Consider the following 23,074-nt stretch of genomic DNA (forward strand, 5'->3'; position numbering starts at 1 on the left):
GAGTGTGGGCTTATGGTCTCATACAGAAAATAATGTGTGGAGTTCGTGACACTGTGTTCTGCTGCTGCTCCGAAGCTTTGACCGATCACTTCTGGTTTCAGGGTTTTGTTCAGTAGTAAACCTGTCTAAGACTAACCACACCGTGTAAATGGGCAGTATGAGAAGGGACCAGTGACTTGGCAGTTGTGTCTGGGAAACACACGGAAGGCCTTCACTCTGGCTGAAGGAAACAGATAAGGAGACAAGGATAGCGGTAAATAGATTTGTGAATTAAATCCTTGGGATATTTGAGTGCGTCAGCAGCTTCCGAGGTAGGCTGGTTTAAAATAGTATAGTAGATCTTGAAACAGTTGAATCAGATAGCTGAGGAAGGAACTAACTTTCCAGCAAGTGGTTTCACAAGCTGATTTTTTATAGTGAAGTCGCTGCTCTTGTTGACAATGAGCGTTCTGTACAAATTAGGGCTGCTGCTGTGGCTGTAACTATGCTGATTTAGGCTAACTGACCAAAGCCAAATGAGAAAACATTCATGGGTGGTGAAGAGATAACTAAAGAATACCCAGTGCCTTGATGATCATAAGAGACAGAAAAAGCAAAGAGGATCTCAGAGCCTGAGGGGGAAGAGGAAAGGAATCAATGGATTCCAGTGAATATGAAGTGAAAGAATGAGTAGAACTCTCGAAATAGTTCTACTATTAGAGGGGCTGCATCCTTGGTTACGCTGGAGAAATAGGTCAGAGGTATTGTGGCCAGGCAAGGGTAAGGAAATTTAAGACCTACAGGCAAGAACCTGTTCTCTCATGGGCCAGGTGACCTAAGCAAAGGGCCTGAGTTTGGTCTGTGAATCAAGCCAGGCTAGAGCTAAGGAGACAGGTTTCCCAGAGGGAGCTAGATTCAGGGAACCAGGCCTGGGGAGTGTTTGCCTCGATTCCTGAGTAGGACAGAGTAGACCTCTGTATAAGTTCTACATGTGCTAACACAGGCTGTGCCCTAAGAAAGCCTCATCAGGCACTTTGTTCAGGAACATTCTGAGCAACAGCTGCTCTCAGGGCTAGCAATGAGGAGAATATGGTTGCTGAGGTCGAGACCCCATGATCTGATCCATGGCAGTGGATTCGGAGACTAGGAAGACTAGGAAGACAGGATGCCTAGTATTTTCTCACTTGTGCCAGGGTTTAGACTGCAGGGCTGGGTATGTCCGGCCCATGGGCCAGATAAGGCCCACAAAATCATTTGGTCTGGGTCTGCCAAGCCATTAGGGGTGAGTTAGTTAAATGTTTGACCAAATATAGCAGGTTTTTAATTGATGATTTTATATGGCCCACGAATAATGTTATCCAAATATCCAAATGGCCCTTGGCAGAGAAATGGTTCCACACCCCTGGTTTAGAGTATGGGTTTAAGCACATCATTTCCCACTTCTGGGTTTTAATTCCTTTTTCCACAGGTTAATGTGAATCTCACTGAGTTGTAAGAATCAAATTTAGAGCTCAGGCATCAAAGTGCTTTAATAATGGTAATAAATGCTATTTGTATGAGTCATACTCCTTTACTTTCTGCATCACTCTTAGTCATCATCTGGACTACAGGAATGCCTACTGCTTCAGTAACATTTACTGAAAATACATCCCAGACTCCTCTCAAACCATGAGCAGCATCCTGATGGCTCAAAGTTCTCTGTTAGAGATCTGGGGCCACATTATGAGCAGAAGAGAGATCCCTCTTGCAGGTGAAGTGGGGCTCAGACAGGGCTTCCTGTGATGCCGCCAGGCTTGACTCCATGAGAGCTTTGCATAAAGGGGGTGTCTTTCTCAGCAGTCAAATCGTTCAGAAGTATGAAATGGAGCCATCAAGTGTCTTCCAGTTTCACTTGGGAGGTAAGAGGTTCTCCTGCAGAGCTGTAGCCATGGTCTTTCTTCAGAGTAGCTAAACCAAGACTAAGAAGCATAGGTAACAGCTAGTGTCAGACAAATGTCAACCTTCTTTCAAAACATCCTGGTGGATTCAGGGAAGGTGGTGGATAAAATGCTCCTGCGATCGCAGAGCTCAAGCCACGAGAAAACCCATTCTAGAACTTCCAGATCTGCTTTTAGCATCAGCTCACTTAGTACCAAGTCCTAGGTACTTGTGCACAGCAGCCCTCTGTAACCACAATCTTCCTTGTGGTGACATAAAGCCAGTGCGCAGCTCAGAGCATGAAAGAGTCCCATGGAACACGCAGAGAGGTGCCTGGTGCCATAGGTTCCCCTGGTCTGTGACCTTCAGATAGGCTTCTGACTTCCCTGGCACGCAGGCCAGTACAGGCTGAGGAGTGGGCTGGAGGCTAAACAGCCTTTATCAGATAAAGAAAACCAAGGCCAAACTAGGCTCCTAAGACCTCTCCCCACTAAGGCCTCAGGCTACGTCAACAATTATCAGGACAGGAAAATCCAGCACATGAGAGGCCAAATGAAGTACTGCCTCCTCCATTGCAGTCCACAAAGACAGAAAATTTAACCTAGTCACTAACACAGGGTTGAATAAGAGACCTGTGCTTTGGTCATAACATTGCCAATAATCAACTGTATAACCTCCTGGATGGGTCACTTAACCTCTCTGTGTCTCAGTTTCCACATCTTTCAAAGGGGAGCAAGAGAGTGGCTTGCTCATAGTATTTCTAGATAAACAAAGAGACAAAATGAATAATCCATGTAAAAATCTATAGAAAAAGCAGAAAATGATATACAAAATATTATCACTTAATGATAAGATGCTCAAAATGTTATCTTCATACCCTCAACCTGGCCCAATTCCAGGCTCAAGGCAATGACTGCCCTCAAAAAGAAAGCCCTTTTTCCTATTTAAGTAGCTTTGTATTTAATTAGGACTCTCTCAGTCAAGTGGATCCAAAGGGTCCTCTGGGCCAGAATGGCAACCCTGGTGTTCCTTTTTCTAGGAGTTCAAGCCATAAAGAAGTCTATAAAACATCTGAAAAATTTTGGGCCCCCTGCCCTACAAATTTCTGCATGAGCCCAGGTTGATAAGGGCCATGGCAGCTCAAAATGAGAAATTAGAGTTCCTAGGACCTTCACTAACCCCATTACCAACCTATTCGTGGCTCATCTCCTTTTCTGCCTCTGTCCTGTGTTTAGGAACAGAACTGAGACTCATTAAACAAGATGTGACATTTTCTGCATGACTTCTACTACCACTTGAACACAGGAAATTCCCATGCTTCCTTCTGAACTACTGACATCTACAGCTACCTGCCTTTTGCTCTTCTTCTAATGCAGCTTCCACAGAAGACCATTAACAGTACAAAACATAACTTTTTTCTCCCCCCAAATATACCTTCTTCCCATGCTCCCATCTCAGTGAAAGGTAAACCAGGGGGACAGAACAGACCTAGGTGTTAAGCCAAAAGACTTTCTTTCCCTCTCTTCCCATCGCTGATCAGGCTCTGAATACAAACAGCTCCTGTAATCTGCTTTCTTGAAGTCCTTTTTTCCTCTTTAGCCCCATCACTACTGACTTCATTCAACCTCTCCTATTTCTCCTCTGTACTATTTTGGTCTCCCTTACTGCAGCTAAAGTGACTTTTCTAAAATTTCATTCAAACCAGATCCCTCCTTGCTAGAAATTCTTCATTCACTCTTCACAACCCACAAGACTGGATGCCAACTCCAGAGCTTAATTCACAAGGTCTCAGACTCTGGTTTCACTCCCATCCCCCAGTACATCTCATGTTCCTACCAAGCCAAATTATCTGAGACCCTCTAAGTGCCCGAGGCTTTCTCTCACTTCTGGAGCTTCCTACTTGCCATTGATTTTGACTGTTTATTCTAGCCCCCCACCCCTACCTCTTTCACCAGCCTAACTTGTCTTTCAAATCTCAGCTCAAAATCATGTCCTCTAGGAATCTTCTCTGAACAGTCCCTCTCCCAGGGATAGGTGTTCCTTCTATATTCCCCAATAGTTATCACGGCACTTTATCATAATTGATTGTTGTTGCTTAACTATCTCTCCCGCTAGACCTTAAACTCCAGTGTGAGACTATTCACCAATGTGTGCCTGACACTTAGCAAAAATATTTAGCACATACTAGGAGACTGTGTGTGTGTGTGTGTGTGTGTGTGTGTGTGTATTTATTTATTTTAACATTGAGTGAATAAATGTTTGGATGGATAGGCAGTTGGCCTAAGTATAAGAATTTAAGGACCCAAGTAGTATACCCCTAAGAGCCACAAGGGGCCTATTTACAGCATCTCTATGGCCTCTAGGCCAAAGCATTTCAACAGGTAGGACAGGACAGGCATAAACCAAAAACCATTAATACAAGAGACCTATCCAGACTTCAAGAGTCATCAGGGATTTCTAAGTTAACATTTCATTTTGGCCACGCCTTACTTTTCTAAATTCTCAAATATCACTGAGATAGATTGACCTAAGCATAGATGGCACTGGTGCTGCTAGGGAAACATGGTGAGGGGGTAGGTACACAGAACAACTAGTGAACTGGGGCAGAGGGTGCAGACTGGAAGGCTACAGAATAACTGACAGAGCTTCAGGGGCAGGGCTGAGTGGAGCACCAGGAGTGCCAAGGGCACCAGACCAGAGAAGGCAATAGATAATATGAAAAGGGCCAAAGTGCATAGGGAGGGCTGAGTGGAGGTCATGGCACAGTACTGAGGTTTCAGCTAGGAGGATTGTAAGGGTGGGGGGTATAGGACAGTAAGAGTAGGACAGCTGAGGAGTTGTGGGGTTCAGTAACTGACACTTCCAACCAGCAGGGAGGTGGGTGCACAGGGAGGGCTCCAGTAGCTGATCTTTAAGAGATCTCAGTGCCCCCAGATGCTCAGGACATCTCTGTACTCACCTAACAAATTCCATTGATTCTAATTCCAAGGCCAATCAATGTTGGGTTGTGGAGTCACATAAAATATTTTCACCATTTCCATTGCAGAGTTATGTTCAGGCTTTGGATTCTGACAGATCTCATTTTAAATAAAACTCAGCCCTTTTATCTACTAGCTCTGGGGCTTCCATAGCCATATAATGGGGATGCCCACCTCACAGAACTGCTGGGCGGGCTGAGATGCTTGTGAAGCACACGCACAGTTCTAGGCACAGAGTAAGTGTTCAGGAAACTGGCTCTTCCCTTTTCTAAATGAAGCTTAGCTGGTCCCATTTTAAGTATCTACGTGGGGGTGGAAATGGGGTGAGGAGGACTTATGTTGCTGACTCATTAGGACAGAAGGCATGAGTCAGGGCTGTGTAACATCCAGGGATGGAACAGGGCCACTCCTCCCGCCGCCCCGTCCTCCTCATCCAGCTCCCGGGGGTCTTGGCTACCAGTGGGTCCCACATGGTTAGGAAAAGCAGGCTCTGTTAGTACCTTTCTCACCACATTTGGAGAGGAGTGCTGGGCAGTGCTGTCCAGGGAGGGAACACTGTGAGGGGTTTCTTCCCCAGATGACTGGGGCAAGTTAGCAGCTGTATTCTTGTCAAGAGAGAGAGCTGGCTTTGGGACTTCAGATGCTGGGGGCTCATCTGTAGCCTGTAGAAGAAAATAAAAACTTGGGTGGCTTTCACTGCAGAGAGGAGCGGCAGCAGGAGCAGCAGCTGTACCCAGGGTTAGTGCCCACCCTGCACTCCCCCTTACCACCACTGTGAACTGCTTAAAATTTTTTCAGAAAGATACTCTTATCTAAACTCTTCCTAAGATATATCCTAATAACAGTCTTAGGATAAAACCCCAGGAGAATTCTGAACTAACTCTGTCATATTCGCCTTAGCAGTCATAACAGTTATGACTTATATTTAACTTGTGGTCCTCTAGGAACCCTAGACCCTTCACTGCCATGATGAGGATTAGTCTATATCCCCTCGTAGAAACTGACCTCAGAGGAAAACTTTGAAACATGGTCTAAAGTTGAAAGTACTAAGTATTAATGTGAGGCCTTATATTTTGTAATAAAGTAAAAGTCTGTAGAGCTGCTTTGAAGATATAACTGTGATCACAGATCTAAAGGAGACACCACTATGGGAAAAGTGAGTAGAGAGAAGGGGGCTGCAACAGGAAGTTCGGGGGGGTGGGGGGGGAGAAAAGCAAGAGTTAAGAATGAAGATGTAGAAGGCAGCAAAGATCCCAGAGGTCAAAGTGCACCTCTTCGATTGGCTTTTAGCTGAGAGAAGCATTCATCATCCCCCAGGGAGAAAACAAGGCCTCTTCTGTGGCATTCCAGAGTCCGCAGACCTGGATCTAAGACCTGGTTCTATCACTATGTTTCAGGATCTCAAGGTTAATTCCTCACCCTCTTTGACCTCCACTTCTGTACCTATGAAATACAGATGGCAATGCCTCCCTGACAGCACCGTTGATAGGATAAATGATACACTGTCTATAAAACATACCTAGCGTAGTAGGCTTGAAATAAATTTTAAGCCTATAGCTATGCAGTGGTATAAAGATGCTGCCCCGGTGCTATATACAGATCTTGTAACATAGAAACCGACACCTGAAGCCTATATGTTCATGTTGACCAATGTCACCCCAATTTAATAAGAAAAAAAAAAAGATGCTGCTCACTAGCATCTAACGCATACACTCCGTTGCTCTTTAAGTTCTCCCTTTCTCCTGTCTGAGATTCATAAGTTCCCAGCAAGGAAAGGGAGGAGGTTACAAAGGTTTAAGACAGGGGTCCTCAAACTTTTTAAACAGGGGGCCAGTTCACTGTCCCTCAGACCGTTGGAGGGCCGGACTATAGTTTAAAAAAAAACTATGAACAAATTCCTATGCACACTGCACATATCTTATTTTGAAGTAAAAAAACAAAACGGGAACAAATACAATATTTGTATTTGCATGTGGCCCGCGGGCCGTAGTTTGAGGACCCCTGGTTTAAGAGATAGCCTCTCTCTGCCATGGCACTGGTAGCAATCCAGCACAGATCAGAAAGGTCTAGTCATGAACAAGGTTCCGGGTGTCACAGAAGAGGACAAGGCTGAGTTAGGCCACTCTGGAGTGTTGACCCCATTCTATGTTGGGACTAGATGCTATGTTCTCTGGAGGTTCCCGAGATGGGAGGTGGAACCCAGGGCAGTCTTGAAATGTGAAGGTTGTGCTCAAGGCCACCCTAAGGTGAAGAGACTGTGTGCCACCCTGTGGTTGGGAGGCTGTGTTCCTGAGTGATCCCAGGATGGGACGAATATGTACCCCAAGCCATTCTAAGGCTCACCTGCACGGTGTCCTCCTGGGTCTGGGACTGGATGGGGGCTGGCTGCCTCACAATGTAGTTGATCTGCCCCACAATGGTTTGCTGAAGATGCTGAGGTGATTTGGTCTGACTCAGTTGCAGGCTGGGCTGTTGAGCCTGAAGGAGAAGCTCCAGGTCCTTCTGCATTTCCTCCAGCTCGAACTTGTGGTGCATTATGTCCACGTTCTGGGAACAGGCAGGCCCAGGAGGGTTCTCATGCTGACTAGAAGCCAGGTGCTGGGATGGAGGTAGAAGTGCGGGTGGCTGCTGCTGGGGTGGGGGTGGCAGAGGTAGCGGAGGTGGCAGCTGCTGCTGTGGCTGCTGCTGAAAGTGGCTGAGCTTCAGCTTCTGGTGGTGGCCAAACTGGACTTGGATCGAGGGTGTCTGTAAGGTGGGCTGGGCATGGGCTCCAGGCTGAACATCCTGCGGGGGGACAATGCACACCGGCTGGGAGGTCAGCTGGTGCCCCAGCCGCTGGGATGTGCTCTCCGGTTCCACGGAGGGCTGGGTTTCCAGCCACGGCTGCAGCAGCTTTGGTGGGTGAGGGTTGCAGGGCAGCTCTTTCTCTCTGGGTAGCAGGGTGGAGCACTGCAGTGACCCCAGCTGCTGGGGCACCACCTCAGAGGGCTGCCGAAAGCTGTGAGCTTGGTGTAGGCTGGGTGGGGGGACCTGGCCTTTAAGGGAGGGCGAGACGGGGGAGCAGTGGGAGCAGCACACAGACGAGGAACACAGTGCTGGAGAGTGGAACTTGTGTGAGGGGTGGCTAAGAGCCTCTTGCTGAGCTACTGGAGACTGGTGGCTTTGATAAAAGGACGATGGCCCCTGTAAACTTCCATACGCATGGGTATCTGTCCGAGACAGTTGTCCACCTTCTGTGGTTATGCAGCCTGGAAATTCAGAATAGAGACAGTTTCCAAAGGTAACCTGCAATTGTTCCCTACTTGCTACCTCCTTCTCCTGGGACCAACAGACATCATTCAACAAACCTATACCAGGCAGAAATTAAGAAATTCAACCCCTGATCTCTAAGACTCATTCTTAAATGAGACCAGTAATTGAATCTGTATGGACCAGCTTTGGGGACCTAGGACATTTGAGAAATTAGCACTGCTTTTACCAGATGCTCATTCCTGACTCTGTATCCTACTAGAGAAACAATGGGCTCCCTCAAAGAGAACCCATTCTTTCTTTTCTTTTTTACTGTTTAAAGTATTATGAATAGTAGTACATACGTCTCCTTTGTCTCCTTTCTCCCCCATTGACCTCCACCCAGCCTCCCCAAACCCTCGGCACAAACTCTCACCCCGCTAGTGTCTGTGTCCATTGATTATGCTTGGAAAACTGTGGTACATCTTCACAATGGAATGCTATGCTGCTGTGAAAAAGGAATTTGACCCCATTCTTTTTTTTTAACAAAATAGCCCAACAGAGACTGAGACAAAAAAAAAAAAAAATTAACATTGGAGATAGGGAGGGAATGTGCTGGGAAGTAGCAAAGAAGAGAGCGCCATCCCCAGGACAATGAGCAAGTCTGCAGATACAGACCTGGGGAACCATGTGTGGAGCAAATAAGGTGGAAGAGCGTGGGGAAGCTCCAATGCAGCTCAGTGCCAGGGACCAGCACTGTCCTCTGAGGTCCCTGGCCTGGCGCATGAGTAGATGGTATCTATTGCTAGCTCAGTCTAATGGTTCCTTTGGCTCATTTGTTTGTTTGTTTTAATATATTTTTATTGATTTCAGAGAGGAAGGGAGAGGGAGAGAGAGATAGAAACATCAATGATGAGAGAGAATCATGATTGGCTGCCTTCTGCACGCCTCCCAGTGGGGATAGAGCCCACAAGCCAGGAATGTGCCCTGACCAGGAGGAATCAAACCTTGACTTCCTGGTTCATAGGTTGACACTCAACTACTGAGCCATGCCAGCTGGGCTTAGCTCAGTTTTGATGAGACTGATTTAGGGGAATACTGAGCAACTTGAGGGCAAGAGGTGTTTTATTCAACTTTGGTCTCTTAGTGCCCAAAATAAGACCTGACCCAGAGCAAGGGTCCACCAAAGGTCTGTTGAGTTAAACCCAAGAGGAGATGGCAGCAAAATAAAATCCTAAATATCATTCATCATTCTGTCAAGTTCAAAAAAACTTTCAAGGAAATTAATAGCCCAGATGAAGGCAACATTTGGCTATTAGTTTAATAAACCTACCATTAGGTTGTCAACACAGACACAACCACAAGTGGTCTATATTCTGCCTAAAGACTGAATGTCAGCAAATTATTGCAGCAGAAAAAAAATGCACAATATCATGAATTATCTGCTTACATCTCAACTCCAAAGAGAATGCACAACATTCACTTTCTCTCGCTCTCTCCTCTTCCCTCCCTCTCCTCTGCGCGCACGCTTTCTCTCTCTCTCTCTCTCTCTCTCTCTCTCTCTCTCTCTCTCTCTTTCTCCCCTTTTTCTTTTCTCCCTCTCCTCTCTCTGCTCTCTATCTCCTCTCTCATTTCTCCTCTCTCTTCTCTGTCTCCTCTCTCTCTCTCTCTTTCCCTCCCTCCGTCCCTCCCAGTTGCTGATATACCCATTTGTGCCCACACTGGTATACACCCTTGTATAACCACAGAGACACAGGTTCACCTGTACTGCCAGACATTCTGTAGAGCAGAGCTACTGTCTTGTCTCCTCTCCGCAATAAAACCAAGGTAACAGGGACATTCATACAGAATGGGAAGCTCAGATTTCAAATGGTCCTGTCCTATATAGCCACTGGTATTTAAGCTGTCCACTCACTCATACCTTAGTTCCACTCCCAAGAAAGGTTTGCTGAATGACTCCATGACCGCTGGCAGTCTCAGGGAGTGCTTTCTCTTGGGCATAGAAGTTGACCTACCCAGTAAGTTCAGCTAAGCAGACACTTTATATTCATTCTTAGCAAATATGTAAAAGCCCACGGGGTAGGCCCTGGCTCACCAAGGGAAGCCAGCTGCTTGGTCCAGAAGTTAGGCTCCCAGGTGAATCTGATACTCCAAGGGGAGCCAGGATCTGTGTTACAATTTGTCTCCAGCAATCGCTGCATCTGAAACACAATCTGACAACAGCACTAAAGTCATTTCTTTGGGCATCTTGCTCCAGAATGAAAATTCCCTCTCCCTCACTCTTTGAACAGGTTGAAGGGCTCAAAGCCATGGTTCTTTAGACATAGTTCTTCTGCCATATGCTCGTTTCCTTGAACCTTAGTGTCTCCATAGTCTTATCCTGCCTCCTCACCACCTCTACCCACCTGGAACTCCCTCCCATTCCCCACTGATCCCCTTCCTCTTATTGAGGCTTCTGAAATCCTTACATTCTTATTTCTTCCAAGCCTCAAATAATTTTTAATTCCTCTCAGGATATCAGCTACTGGCAGACCTCTCAAGAGTGCTCCATTCATTCTATCATATCTCAATTTATAAGCCTATGGGGGCAGACATTCTCTGAGCTCCCTTAGTGCTGTCCTTCCACCCACAGATAAAAGTCCCTTCCATCCTAATCATCTGACCTCTTCCTCCCTCATGACTTTCATCTATTTCCTATCACTAACCCTCCCATTTATCTAAGGTTCTGGCAAATGACCAACTTATCCTGCCATCATCTAGTTAACTAATACCCCAATCAACATCTTGGCCTCTTATTTCCTTGATCTCTTTTAAATGTCAATCAACTTCACTTCTCTTTTCAGTTCAGTCATCCTTTTCATCATCTACAACCATTTTACCTATGAGACCGTAAACTCCAATAACCTATTACCTGATCATAACTAGTTCTTACTCTTTCAGAGTAGGCTCTTCAACCTCGTTGAGCTCTGAAAGCCTGCCATAAGACCATCTCAGCTTTTCATCATTTTCATTAACAATGTCACTTGTGCCCCAATTCCTCCACACCAACAATGCCTAACCTTAGGACAATACAGCCATTCCAAAGCCATGTTATCTGGGGTTGGGTCAGTGATTATGAACCTCAGTCCTTATTCTTGTCACTTCCTTTTTTGTCGGCTTCTTCATCCACTGCCACAGTGACTATTTAAAATCTTCACACCTACCCAAGGACTAACCCTCTTATTATCACTTTCAACTTCACAGAGGACAAAAGAAACCATAAAGGGCCAGCTCCCTCAAACTTGTATCCCTCCTACCTCCAAACTTAACTATATGAAAGCTGATGCCTGCCTGTCCTCCATCTCACAGGAAGGGAATGCCTCTATGTTTAAGGTGAACCAATTCACTCTAGACCCCACTTCTTTCTGCCTTCTCAGTATGCTCACTCTACCACACAACTATTTTCAACTTCTCCCAGATAAATTCATGCAAACACTTTCCGTATTAAAAAAAAAGAAAAGAAAAAGTCAAGTCGCCTTGTCAAGCTATCTTCTGGATTCCCTTCTTTTCACTTCTGTCTCTCCTTCACCTCCCATCCTCAGTCCCCTTGTTCTAGCTTTTAATTCTAGATTTTGCCAGAATTTCTTTCAAAAGATCACCAGGGACTTCCTGATTCCCAGATCTCAAGGTGTCTCTTCACTACTCATCCTGTCTCACCTCAGTAGCAATGATAACATTGACTACTTGAAACTCAGTTCATTTCTGTGCACCACACTCTCCTATTTCTCCTCAGACCTTTGCTTTTCACTTTCTTTCAGTTGTCCCTTTCCTCTCTTCTCTGCTGAAATTCATGGCATTTCCCTGGGTTCCAGATTTGTTCTTTTCTTCTTCCATCACACACTCTTCCAATGCGATATCAGAGATATTCCAGTGACTCCCACATCTCTATCTCAAACCCTGACTTTTCTTTTGACTTCCAAATCCATCTATCAATACAGATTTTGGATTATCTCCATGTAGAGGCCCTACAGGCATCTCAGGTTTAAACTCTGCCGCTGTAGGTTCATTTCCTTGAACCTTAGTGTCTTCATATCCTTCTTCTGCCTCCTCACCCGAATATAAACCCCACCAACTTCTCTCCAAATCATTGCTGCTGGGCATCTCTCCTCCCAAGCTCACCACTTCGACATCATCCTCCACTTCTTTCCTCTTAGGCCCCATTTAAACCCAAATAATTTTGTAGGGGATGATCAGCACACCGCTAGTGCTCAGGATAATTTCTAAATCTGTGACCTAAGGCAAATAACTACAGAATTTCCCAGCTGAGTTGCCTAGAGGAAGGCAGGATGATTTCAGCACCTGGGTTCTTTGCACTATGGGGTTTGGTAAAAATAATGGCATCCACTTACTAACTTAAAAGCAGTGATTGAGGAGTTAAGAGTTCTTCTTACCAGCTCTTTGCTGAAAAGGAAAGGGATACTGGTTTTGCTGCAAACAGCCCAATTGATGAAATTCTGCACATGCTCGAACTGACGGTTGAGCACCATGATGCTCTGTAACTGCTGCTCCAGCTTCCGCTTTCTCTCATTAGTAATGCCCTGGGTACAGAGAGAGAAGGCAGAGTTCCTGATCCTATTCTTGGACTGCAGTCTACCCGCTTGGAAATCTGGTGGTCTGTGTGTACCAGTGTAAACACTGATGGAACCAGATGAGACTGCACCTGAGAGGAGGACAGCAGGACAGAGCACTACCATGGGCTGCTGAGGGGTGGAGGAAGGGAGGGAGAAAGAGTGGGCGGATTTTATAGTGCAAATATGGGACAGGTGATAAATGAATGAGAAAAAGAATGAATGTCTACATCTGCTGGGAATAACTTGATGAAGAAGGAGGGCTGTTTTATGACTTTCTTCCAAGGCTATAATGTTGCACAACCCAGGAAGGCAGTTGCCTGAGAGCCATAGTGCTGATGAGAGTTTGAACTAACTTTCCAGCCTTTAATGAACCACCCTCCCCAAATTAAAATGAACATTTTAAGTTACAGAGAGCAAGAAAGAGCACATAAATTCCAGCCCAAGAAGCTCTGCGCCATGGGCCCAGTTTGATATGTGTCTGGTTTCTGATCTAGGGAGAGCACAGAACCCACCCGCTGGCCCATCTGTCCACATATACCTCCAACTCTTCTATGAGCACGTTGGCCTGTTTGTTCAGCTCATTCATTAGAACCATCTTGGCCATTTTGATCTGGTTTTCCACCTTCCTGTGCTGATGCTTCACCTCAAAAATCCTATAAACAAGATGGGACATAGCAGGGTGAGCCCTATGAGGGCTTAGAGACAGCAAACATAAGAGCCAACAACTTGGAGGCCGCCCATTGAGATCAAGACCCATCAGGCACCAAATATACAGAAACAAGAACCTTCCTCACCAACCCACCCTTTGGACAACCCAGGCCAACTGAGCTAAGTGGGCCAGTGGCCCAGAGTTCAACCTGGTTTTCTTGAGGTAAACCTCAGGTCCACACCCAGGCCAACCCAGCAGTTCAACAGTTCACACAGACTAGAGGCAGGATAAAGTATGAGTATGACTTCATGTAATCTATTGTCTAAAAAGGAGAATGCTCCACTAAACAGTGCCATGCAGTAAAAAGAGCATGGACAGAAACAAAAAGTAGACTAGTGGTTGCCAAGAACTGGGGATATTGGGGGAATAGAGAATGACTGCTAATGAGTACGGGGTTTCTTTTTGGGGTGAATAAATGTTCTAAAAGTAGATAATAATAATGGTTGCACAACTCTATGAATATACTATAAACCACTGAATTGTACATTTTAAAAGGGAAATATTATGGTATGCAAATTAAATCTCGGTAAAGCTGTTAAAAAGAAGAAGAAGAAAAAAGAGCATGGGTTTGAAGTCACACAGAACAGCTTCCAAACTAGCTTGATCACTGACTGTGTATTCAAACAAATCACCTAACTTCTCCGAACTTCACTCTCCTCATCAGTAAAATGGAGTTAACCCAACTCAAAGAATTGTAAAAATTGAACAAAATAATGTATGTATGATGCCCGATCCAATGCCTGCCACATGATGAACTCTTAGTACCTAGTAATTCCTCTTCCTCGTAAATACTAATGATTTCATGACATGTGTAGATTTCTACAGAAAACATTTGGAAATGGGTGATAAAGGGCAGATTACCACCTACTAGCTGTACCCTAGGATAAACAGGACTCTTGTCCCAGGTATCTACTCTGTGCCCTTGTTCTCAAGCACCAACCTCTGGCTATTTCATGGCTACTTTCAAAAGGCATGTGCTTTGGCCCAGACTCACTCAGATCATCCTGACCTAGTTTGGTCCCATTCACTAAGTGATGACCTGAAGCCCTTTCACTGGCCCTGAGACCTCTAAGGCCAAGACATACGCCTCTGGGACATATGCCCACATCTGCCTAAAGGCATATCCAGGGTGTGAGGGAACAGAGCATTTTCCGAGTTGACAAAGGGCTAGCTTGTGCTACCTGTCCTCAATTTGCTTTGCAGATGTCTGCAGGCTGGATTTCTTATGAGCCACCTGTGTAGTCACACTTTCCAGAAGCATCCTCTGATTTTGCAGAACTTCTTCAAGATGTCTGCACCTACAGGAGGAGGAGGCAGAGAAAAAGCTGAGGAAAGCTGAGTTTTATTCTGAACATGCCAGCCAAACCAGAATCCCCACAGTGCGTGTCTCAGCTAGGCCGATGGAGGCTGGAATTGCATCTAGGAAAAGTCAAAGATACTGCAGGCTTTTGGCTTTTTAGCCCTTCTGCGAAGAATCCCCACAAAAGGAGCAGTGAAAACTTCATCCCAGGGGCTGAAGGTTGGCTTAGGCAGGCAAAGAATTTTGATGCACCAGGAGCCCAACACTCTATAAGTAAGAAGTACAGAGCCCTCCCAATCCCCCTTTGAGCAGCCAGCCAACTCTACCTGTGTTCTTTGTGTTCCACCATGAGGCATCTATGGCACGTGAGCACATCACAGGTCTCGCAGAATAGCTTAAGCACTTCCTGTGTGTGTAGAGGACAGTACAAGGCGAAGTCCCCAGAACTACCATTCACTCCTGCCAGACAAGATGGAGAAAGTGGGCTTCACTTGTTCAGGAAGACCTCTCTGTTAAGCCCCACCGAGCAGGCCTTGGCCCTCAATGGGACCCTCCATGGACACAGGGTAGACACAGAGCTTCAAGGATAGGTGGTGCAAACAGAAAAGGCCTCTTGTTGGGCCACTGAGGTTCCAGGAGCACGAGGAATGCTGGCTTAGCCCAGCTGGCCAAAAATTGCACAACTGGCCAAAAATAACACACTATCAAGCCCCAGGCATCCCACTACCTGCCAGAGGCTAAGGAAAGTGTTTGTTACTACTCCAGCACATGGATCGCCTGCAGGATAATGACTCCTCTAAAATTCAACTTAAAACTCTTCATTAAACCAGGATTTAGTGTGATGGGGCTGAAACCAGCTAACCAGCCTCACCAGGGTCAAGGCCAGATCACATGGATCATTAAATCTGATTCCTGTGGCCCTAGCCGATTTGGCTCAGTGGCTAGAGCGTCGGCCTGTGGACTGAAGAGTCCCACATTCGATTCCAGTCAAGGGCACATGTCCGGGTTGCAGGCTCGATTCCCAGTTGGGGGCGTGCAGGAGGCAGCCGATCAGTGGTTCTCTCTCATCATTGATGTTTCTACCACTCTCTTCCTCTCTGAAATCAATAAAAAAATATATTTTAAAAAAAAAATCTGATTCCTATGGATATGACAACAGTAAAATTCCTCCCATGGTCTAAAGGCCTTGGGAAAAGACTTTCAAAAAGATTGCCATTGAAAACAAAGGGTATTAGACAAATGGACAAGCCCTGGTACAAGCTGTTTAATTAAGTAACTAGAAGTGAGACATGACTGCTGTAAATAGAGGTGAAAGTAAGGAACTCACCTAGTTTCCATGATAATTCAAAACTATTCCTCCCTGCTCAGGAAGACATCTCACCCCCACTCACCCACCCCCACCCCCACCAGGGTGAGCCTAGAGCAACTTACACTGTGACTGTGATTCTGGAGGAGACCACCCCTACCGCCGCCACCATCACCACCACCACCAGCGGGGAAACAACGTCAGAGAGCTATTCTCCCAGGATTTTAAGGTTCAGCACCGCTTAAGGGCATGTGAGCTGGTGGGTCAAGTCGGCAGTGATACCTGGAGATCCCTTCTGGGCCGGCGGGAAAAGTGGACCCCCAGGGGCAGGGCCATGCTGGTGCTCTTCCGTGCAGGAGCTGCAGAGCCAGCGGTTGCAGTAGGTACAGAGAATGTGCGCCGCCCTCTTCTCCTTGCACTCGGAGCAGTTCTGGAAGCAGAAAGTTCTGGAGTTATTTGGGCCTGCCTCTCTGAGCAGTAAAGGCTCTAGGGCCTGGGGTCCTGCAGAGCTGTTCCTCCACTAGTTTGGAGAGCAGTCAATCTGGAGAGCTACCTGGGAGTGACATGTGGGGGCTTGTGAAGAAAAGCAACCTTTGTGACTAAAAGAAGAGTATCCTCAGGGCCTATTAGCACAAGTACTGTGCTGAAGATGAGGGTACCCAAATGAATAAGGCTCATATAGCCTGACGGGTGGCAGAATTCAGAGTAACGCTGTGATAAGGATGCACACCGTGCTAAGGAAGCAAGGGGAAGTTCCCAGGGGCTCCATCTAGGAGAGGCCAGGAAAGTTCTCAGAAAGAGGTGACATTTGAGTTGAATATGGAACGACAAGTAGAAGTTTATCGGGCAAACACGAGAGGAAAATGAGAAAGCACAAGCAATAAGTCAATGTGCCTGCAGAGAGGAGGAAGCTGCTGATGTGGGGTACACAGAAAGATGATTGTATACAGCCAGGAAAGACCAAGCACAGATCAACTCCCAGAGTTATGTTTCCACAGCTGAGGCTTGCTGGGCCCAAGAGAACCCAGTCCTCTCCTAATCCAAATGTCCATTCATTTGGTCAGCAAATACCTTGCAGGGCTGATGTACTAGTAAAGCATGTGGAGAAGAGATTTTGGAAAAAAATTAGCATGTCTATTTCTGAATAATATAGGCCACTGAACTGATGTAGGTTCTAACAGCTTTTTCCTCACACTGACATCTGAAACACCCATAGCAGGGAGAAGAAGAGAAGAAATACTACAAGTTTTACTAATTAAACTATGAACTAATTAAGGGTAGAGAACATGGGTCTCTGTCTGCCTAGCACCCAGCACAGGGCCTACCACATGCAAGATATTCAATAAAAATTAGATACAGGAGCAAGTAAGTAAATTGACAAATGAATAAAACGTAGTGTCAGGGATACCCTAGTGGAGAAAGGAACAAAAGGAGAAGCAATCAGTAAGTAATGTGAACTTTCAAAAACTCAGGTTACAGGTATCAGTTGTTAAATACAAGAAAGACTGATGAACCCATTTAACCCAGTCTGCTGTATGAGTTTCAGCTCAGGGGTAAAAAAGTGAAAAAATTAAAGCTCAATACGAATATTTTTCAGTAAGAACTGTAAGAATGAGGGGGAAAAGCTCCCATTTTGCTTTCCCCAACTCAACATTTTCATTTTTTTCTGGATAGATGCATAGAAAGGAGGGAGGGAGGGAGGGAGGGAGGGAGGGAAGGAGGGAGGGAGGGAGGGAGGGAGGGAGGAAGGAAGGAAGGAAGGAAGGAAGGAAGGAAGGAAGGAAGGAAGGAAGGAAGGAAGGAAGATGGATGGATGAGGCAAATTGATAGCAGGGTAAGAAGTTGGATGGAGTGATAAGTAGACAGACTTATAGAAAGAGGTCCCACAGATTTCTGGAAAGGATCAGCTGCTTCTTTGGTCCTGACTTACCCTGGCCATCTTGAATTGCCCAGCAGAGAAGCACTGCAGAAAAAAATGTTCAGTTACATCCCTGGTAGGGTACACTCGCTTACACCCAGGACAGGAGATGAGCTCTGGGAGGGGGGAAAAAGATAGCAGAATCAGGGCAACATGGCAGATTATACATAAGGCCTTGACATGAGGCTTTCTAATATATAACAACCAAGGTATGTGCCAATACCACTTGTGCCAAAATTAACTATGTCTGACACCATAGCCTGCACTTTCCACCTAGGTACTCTGAACATGACCGTCCCCTTAGGTGCCTGCCCTACACACCTCTTTACAGCCCTATGTTTGCTGGTCCTACCTTCCTTCCCCCTCCCATAAGCCATTCTACTACAGTTCCAACCCTACTCTGGTTGATAATTGGGTGCCTTCTGCTGCTCCCACTCCTCTTTCCACAGTCCTAGGAGCCCAGCAAATCTCCAGGGAACCGGTTTAGACTAGGGCACAACTCCAGCCATTAAGGTTACCGGGCAGCAGAATTACTTTAAAGATCTCAAAGCGGGGGCTTCCAAAAGGCCCTAACCAGAGAAAGACAAGGCCTTCCTGCCTGCTCATCAAGGAGGTACTTTTCTCTTGTTACAGCCAAGACCAAGCGGTCTGCCCTTGGGGCTTAGAGTGCTTCTGTAGGGCCTTCTCCAGCTAGTGATGTTGGGTGCATCACATGTATGTGTGTTTCACCTGTGAACATGCACATCTTGTCCTAACCCCCTCTTCCCAGAGAAATGCAACCATCTTCAACACATTCCTCAGCATAATGGGCTCCTGAACTATATAAGCGGAATCAGACTGCCCCCCTCCCCCACCGCCAGAGACTATGGTGCTCTTCAGGCCCACCCCCAGAGCAATCAGCTCACCAGGTGCCAGGAAATGAGCCTCCTGAGCAGGACTGGGTACCTGTGTCCAAGGATGAAAATGACATGGGAAGGGACTGCCTGCGGCAGTGAGTGCTGCTATACCACAGTCTAGATTTTCAGTAAGACAAATGTAAGCCCAAACACCAGGTATACCACCCAATGACCTTGGTTGGCAACTCATTTAAACTCACTTAACTCCTCTGTGCCCCAGTTTCTTCATAGGTAAAATAGAAAGGGAAAACAAGAGTTGCTATGGGAATTAAATTAGGTAATACTTGAGAAAGCACATGACCATCCATGAATGTTGACTTTGCATTCAAAAGATTTCTCATATCCCTTTCATGGCAATGACCTCAATTAGCAACTCTCCCAGATGATGAAAATCAAACAGTCTGAGAGGTAGATTTAAAAAATGTTCACAAAATTCTTCCCCTCTGTGTGCCCCTGCCCTTCAAATAAGCCACTTCAAAACTTCATGGTTAAAACAACTAAACCGTTAAGGTTGAGTCTGTTCCCCAGCCTTTGAAGCTAGGCTAACCTCATGATTTGCTCTGACCAACAGAACGTAGCAAAAATGACAATGAACATGTTCCAAGCCTAAACCTCAGGTGCCTTTGTATGGTTCTGCTCTTGCTCTCAGGAACTCTAAGACTCTCGCATGAACCTCAGGTAAACTGCTAGAAGATCAGAGGCCGTGTGGCAAGAGGTCTCAGTTGCTTCAGGTGTCCCACCTGAGCCATCATAAGCCAGTTAGCTCCAACTGACACCCAGCTGAACCCAGACACAGGAATGAGCACAGCTGAGATAAGCCAAGCCCAGCTCAACCCAGCCAAGAATTCCAGCCCAAATGCCAACCTGTATAATCATAAATTAAAATTTAGTTATTTTAACCATGAAGTATTCCACAAAATCATGAAAAATAATAGTTTAATACTCTTCCTCCACCCCTCCTAGCCACCCTCCCTCAAATGTTTAAAGCCTCCCCCAGCCTTCACAGAGCCATGAACAGAACTGAGTCTGGAATATCCTAGTCTCTTGCCCATCAAGAACAGTGGCCAGAGGTGGAGAAGGATGCTCTCCACAGGTGGTCTCATCCAGGGGAATCAGGTGACCGTTCCTCCCTTCTAATCTCTGGGGAGACCCTACTCATCTATCCCTAGATCAGAAATGCTGCTCTAATCGTTGAAAATTTCCACAAGGCTTCCAACTCCACGGTACCAGAGGCCCACACATTAGTCATACTAACACAGCCTCATTAGCATCATAAAAAAAGAGAAATAACTGAATAGATCAGAGAAGCCCTTATTACATATCCTCTGTCTTCCTTGGCCTTAAAGGCCCAAATCCTCAACTTGGTTCTCAGGCCCTTTCCAAGTTGGCCTCTCTCTCGTGACATCTCTAGCTTTATCTGCCACAAACCCTATGTCCTTGCCATGCCCCAATATCTCTGCTATCTCCCGAATACACCAAACCTTTGCATAACTGTTTATAAAAGTGCTGTTCCCTCTCCCTGAAGTACTTTTTCTTGCTCCCCTTCTTTTCAGATAAACTCCTATTCATCCTTTCAAACCTGTTCCAAATGCTCTACCTTTGAGAAACAGGGTTGATTTCCCTCAGGATAAGTTAATTATTCCCTCCTCTGAGTCCCCACAGCACCCTGAACGTTCTTCTAGTATAACACATATCACGTAGCATTCTATCTGTTCACATGTCTGCATTAAAAAATAATCCACAATTGGTACTAAAAAAAGATTGCATGCTTTTTAGCAAATTGTGACAATTACGTTTCTATTGCATTTGAGGACTCCACGTGTAGTCCTTGCACTCACAGCCACTGAAAGTAGTAAGAAGCCATCTGCAAGTTTTCAGGGTGACAGAAAAAAAGCCAGTCCGGAGGACAAAGGAATCAGGTCTGATCCAGGGCAGAGCTGTGGTGCTTGGGAAAGGCTGTGAATTGGGAGATGTGGGTTCCAGGCCCAGGGCTGGCACTATCTGTGTAACCTTACATAAGTGACCCCCTTTCTCTGAACTGTACTTTCTACGTCCTTAAAAATGAGGGAAATGGGAATATCAGGGAAGCATGGATTATCCAACCCTCTTCCTCTGCCGACTGCAGCCAGGCTTCAGAAATATTCCCCTGGGCCGGGTGGGAAGACACAGAGAGCCAAACAGCGACCTGGCTATCAAGTCAGCAAGGCAGGAGACAAGCTGTGGGCTCAGCCCATCTACAGAGGGGCTGCTGCAGCAGACTGCACGGATGGGAGACTGTGGGCCCAGCGTGAACTCGGAGACACGTGTTATCTGTCACAACACTCTGTCCAGAAATTCTTATCTTCCCTCAGAAGGTCCTAACCCCATCAAGCTGTGTCAACCTTGAGCTTTTTTTTTTTTTTTAAGAGAATTCCCCATTTTTCAATGAAGATACAAAAACAAAATTTAAGACGATTGAATACATGAACTCTTAATTATCTAAAATTATCAAACATCTATAATATTTAACATTAATTTGGTTATTGATACATATGTAAGTCACATGTTACATAAAACATTATTTAGATATATTGCTTTTTTTCTACTTGAATTATTCAAGCAACAGCCTTGAGTGTCTATGTTGTACATGGGAACATCAATTCTGAGAAATGGTCCAAAGGTCATGCAACCATCCTGGGAGGAGGTGGGGCGTCTGCTTCCAGAGTAAAGAAGGCATTGGCCCCAGAGGTCCTCCTGGGGACCTAGCAGCCTGGTAGAATGGCTCTGAAACCCAAGGATGTTCAGTGACACTGTTGTAAGAGTGAGCACTTCTGGTCCCTAGGATGTGTGGGACAAATTATTCTTTACTACTACTCCCCGTACCAGGCACTTTACATGTATTATCTCATTTAATCATCAATCCACATCTAATAGGTAGCCATTGTCCCCATTTCATAGTTGGAGAGACTGAGGCTCCAAGAAATTGTCACCCATCAAAGATCACGCAAAGCAAGGGCAGAACTACCATTAAAACCCAAGTCTGTCTATCTCTAAAACCCAGCCCTTTTCACTATGCTAGGCTCCTCTCTAATTCAAGTGTGAATAAAAAAGGTAGCCCTAGCTGGTTTTGCTCAGTGGATAGAGCATCAGCCTGAGGACTGGAGGGTCCCGGGTTCAATTCTAGTCAAAGGCACATGCCCGGGTTGTGGGCTCAACCCCCACTAGGGGGCGTGCAGGAGGCAGCCAATCAATGATTCTCTCTCATCATTGATGTTTCCCTCTCCCTCTCCCTTCCTCTCTGAAATCAATAAAAAAATAAATTTTTAAAAAGGTAATTTTATTTTAATCAAGTAAATACTTCATAAGTAAAATATTCCATAATAATGATCCAACTCTAATGATCATATGGAAACAGCTCTGGACCTGGGAATCCAGGAGAAACTGAAATCCAGCCCCAGCTATGCTTAAAGTTTTAAGAAATATGATCTTTGAAAAAAGGCAAGTGAAGCAGAGTTTTTCTGCCTGGAGAAAATAAATCTGGGGCAGTTTCATTCTACGGACCAGTGGTTCTCACACTTTGTTACATGTCTGAATCATATGAGGCATCTTTAAACATCCTGATGTCCAGTCCACATCCCATAGCAATTAAATCAGAGTTTCAAGTGATAGGATCCAGGCATTAGTATTTTTTAAAATTCCCCGGGTGACTGCAATATACAACCAAGTTTGAGCCTGATAGCTTTGTCCCCTGTACCTGGCAGCTGAGAAAAGCAGGCTCACCCAGTTTTAAAGAGGCTCCAAAATGTTAGAGATTCTGAATGCAGCTGGGATGTATTTGCCTTCTGACAGAGAAGAGCAGAGGCCAGATGCTCAGCACACAGAAGGATTCCCTGATACCTAGGTACCCTGAGGGTGGGCAGAGAGTTGGCAGACATTTTGCCTCCACTAAAGAACCGATGAGCAGGCTTAGGGTACAGCCTGGGGTCTGGCTCTGCAAGACTGCTACAGGGTCCCAGAGAGTGTGCTGAGCACAGGACGTAGTGAGGCAGCCAGGGAGGGTAGTCCACACTTCAGACATGAACAGCAGAGCCCAGGCAACCTGGGCACCAGGGGGTTGGGGTGGAGAGAAATGCCAGCATTGGGTCAGCTCAGCCCACCAAGTAGGGACACATACACCCCAGGTACATAAGCCTGAGCTCAGTGCTAAGCAACCAACCTTCAGAGAGTGAAGAAGCCCTTCATTCTACAGCTCCT

The 23,074-nt window shown here is 45.9% G+C and overlaps 1 protein-coding gene across 2 annotated transcripts in view; it reads right to left on the bottom strand.

Annotated features, from left to right (window-relative positions):
• Window positions 1-23,074, bottom strand: part of TRIM66 (tripartite motif containing 66) — a 57,771-nt gene that overhangs the window by 16,684 nt on the left and 18,013 nt on the right. For both annotated transcript variants that reach the window (XM_059708821.1, XM_059708822.1), the window contains 9 exons: window positions 17,958-18,061; window positions 16,310-16,457; window positions 15,048-15,180; window positions 14,603-14,719; window positions 13,251-13,365; window positions 12,533-12,679; window positions 10,198-10,315; window positions 7,218-8,122; window positions 5,375-5,536 (listed from right to left, as the gene is read on the bottom strand). In XM_059708821.1, the coding sequence (XP_059564804.1) occupies window positions 5,375-5,536; window positions 7,218-8,122; window positions 10,198-10,315; window positions 12,533-12,679; window positions 13,251-13,365; window positions 14,603-14,719; window positions 15,048-15,180; window positions 16,310-16,457; window positions 17,958-18,061 (1,949 nt within the window). The remainder of the gene's footprint in view (window positions 1-5,374; window positions 5,537-7,217; window positions 8,123-10,197; window positions 10,316-12,532; window positions 12,680-13,250; window positions 13,366-14,602; window positions 14,720-15,047; window positions 15,181-16,309; window positions 16,458-17,957; window positions 18,062-23,074) is intronic.

This window comes from Myotis daubentonii, chromosome 9, assembly GCF_963259705.1.
Source record: "Myotis daubentonii chromosome 9, mMyoDau2.1, whole genome shotgun sequence".
NCBI lineage: Eukaryota > Metazoa > Chordata > Mammalia > Chiroptera > Vespertilionidae > Myotis > Myotis daubentonii.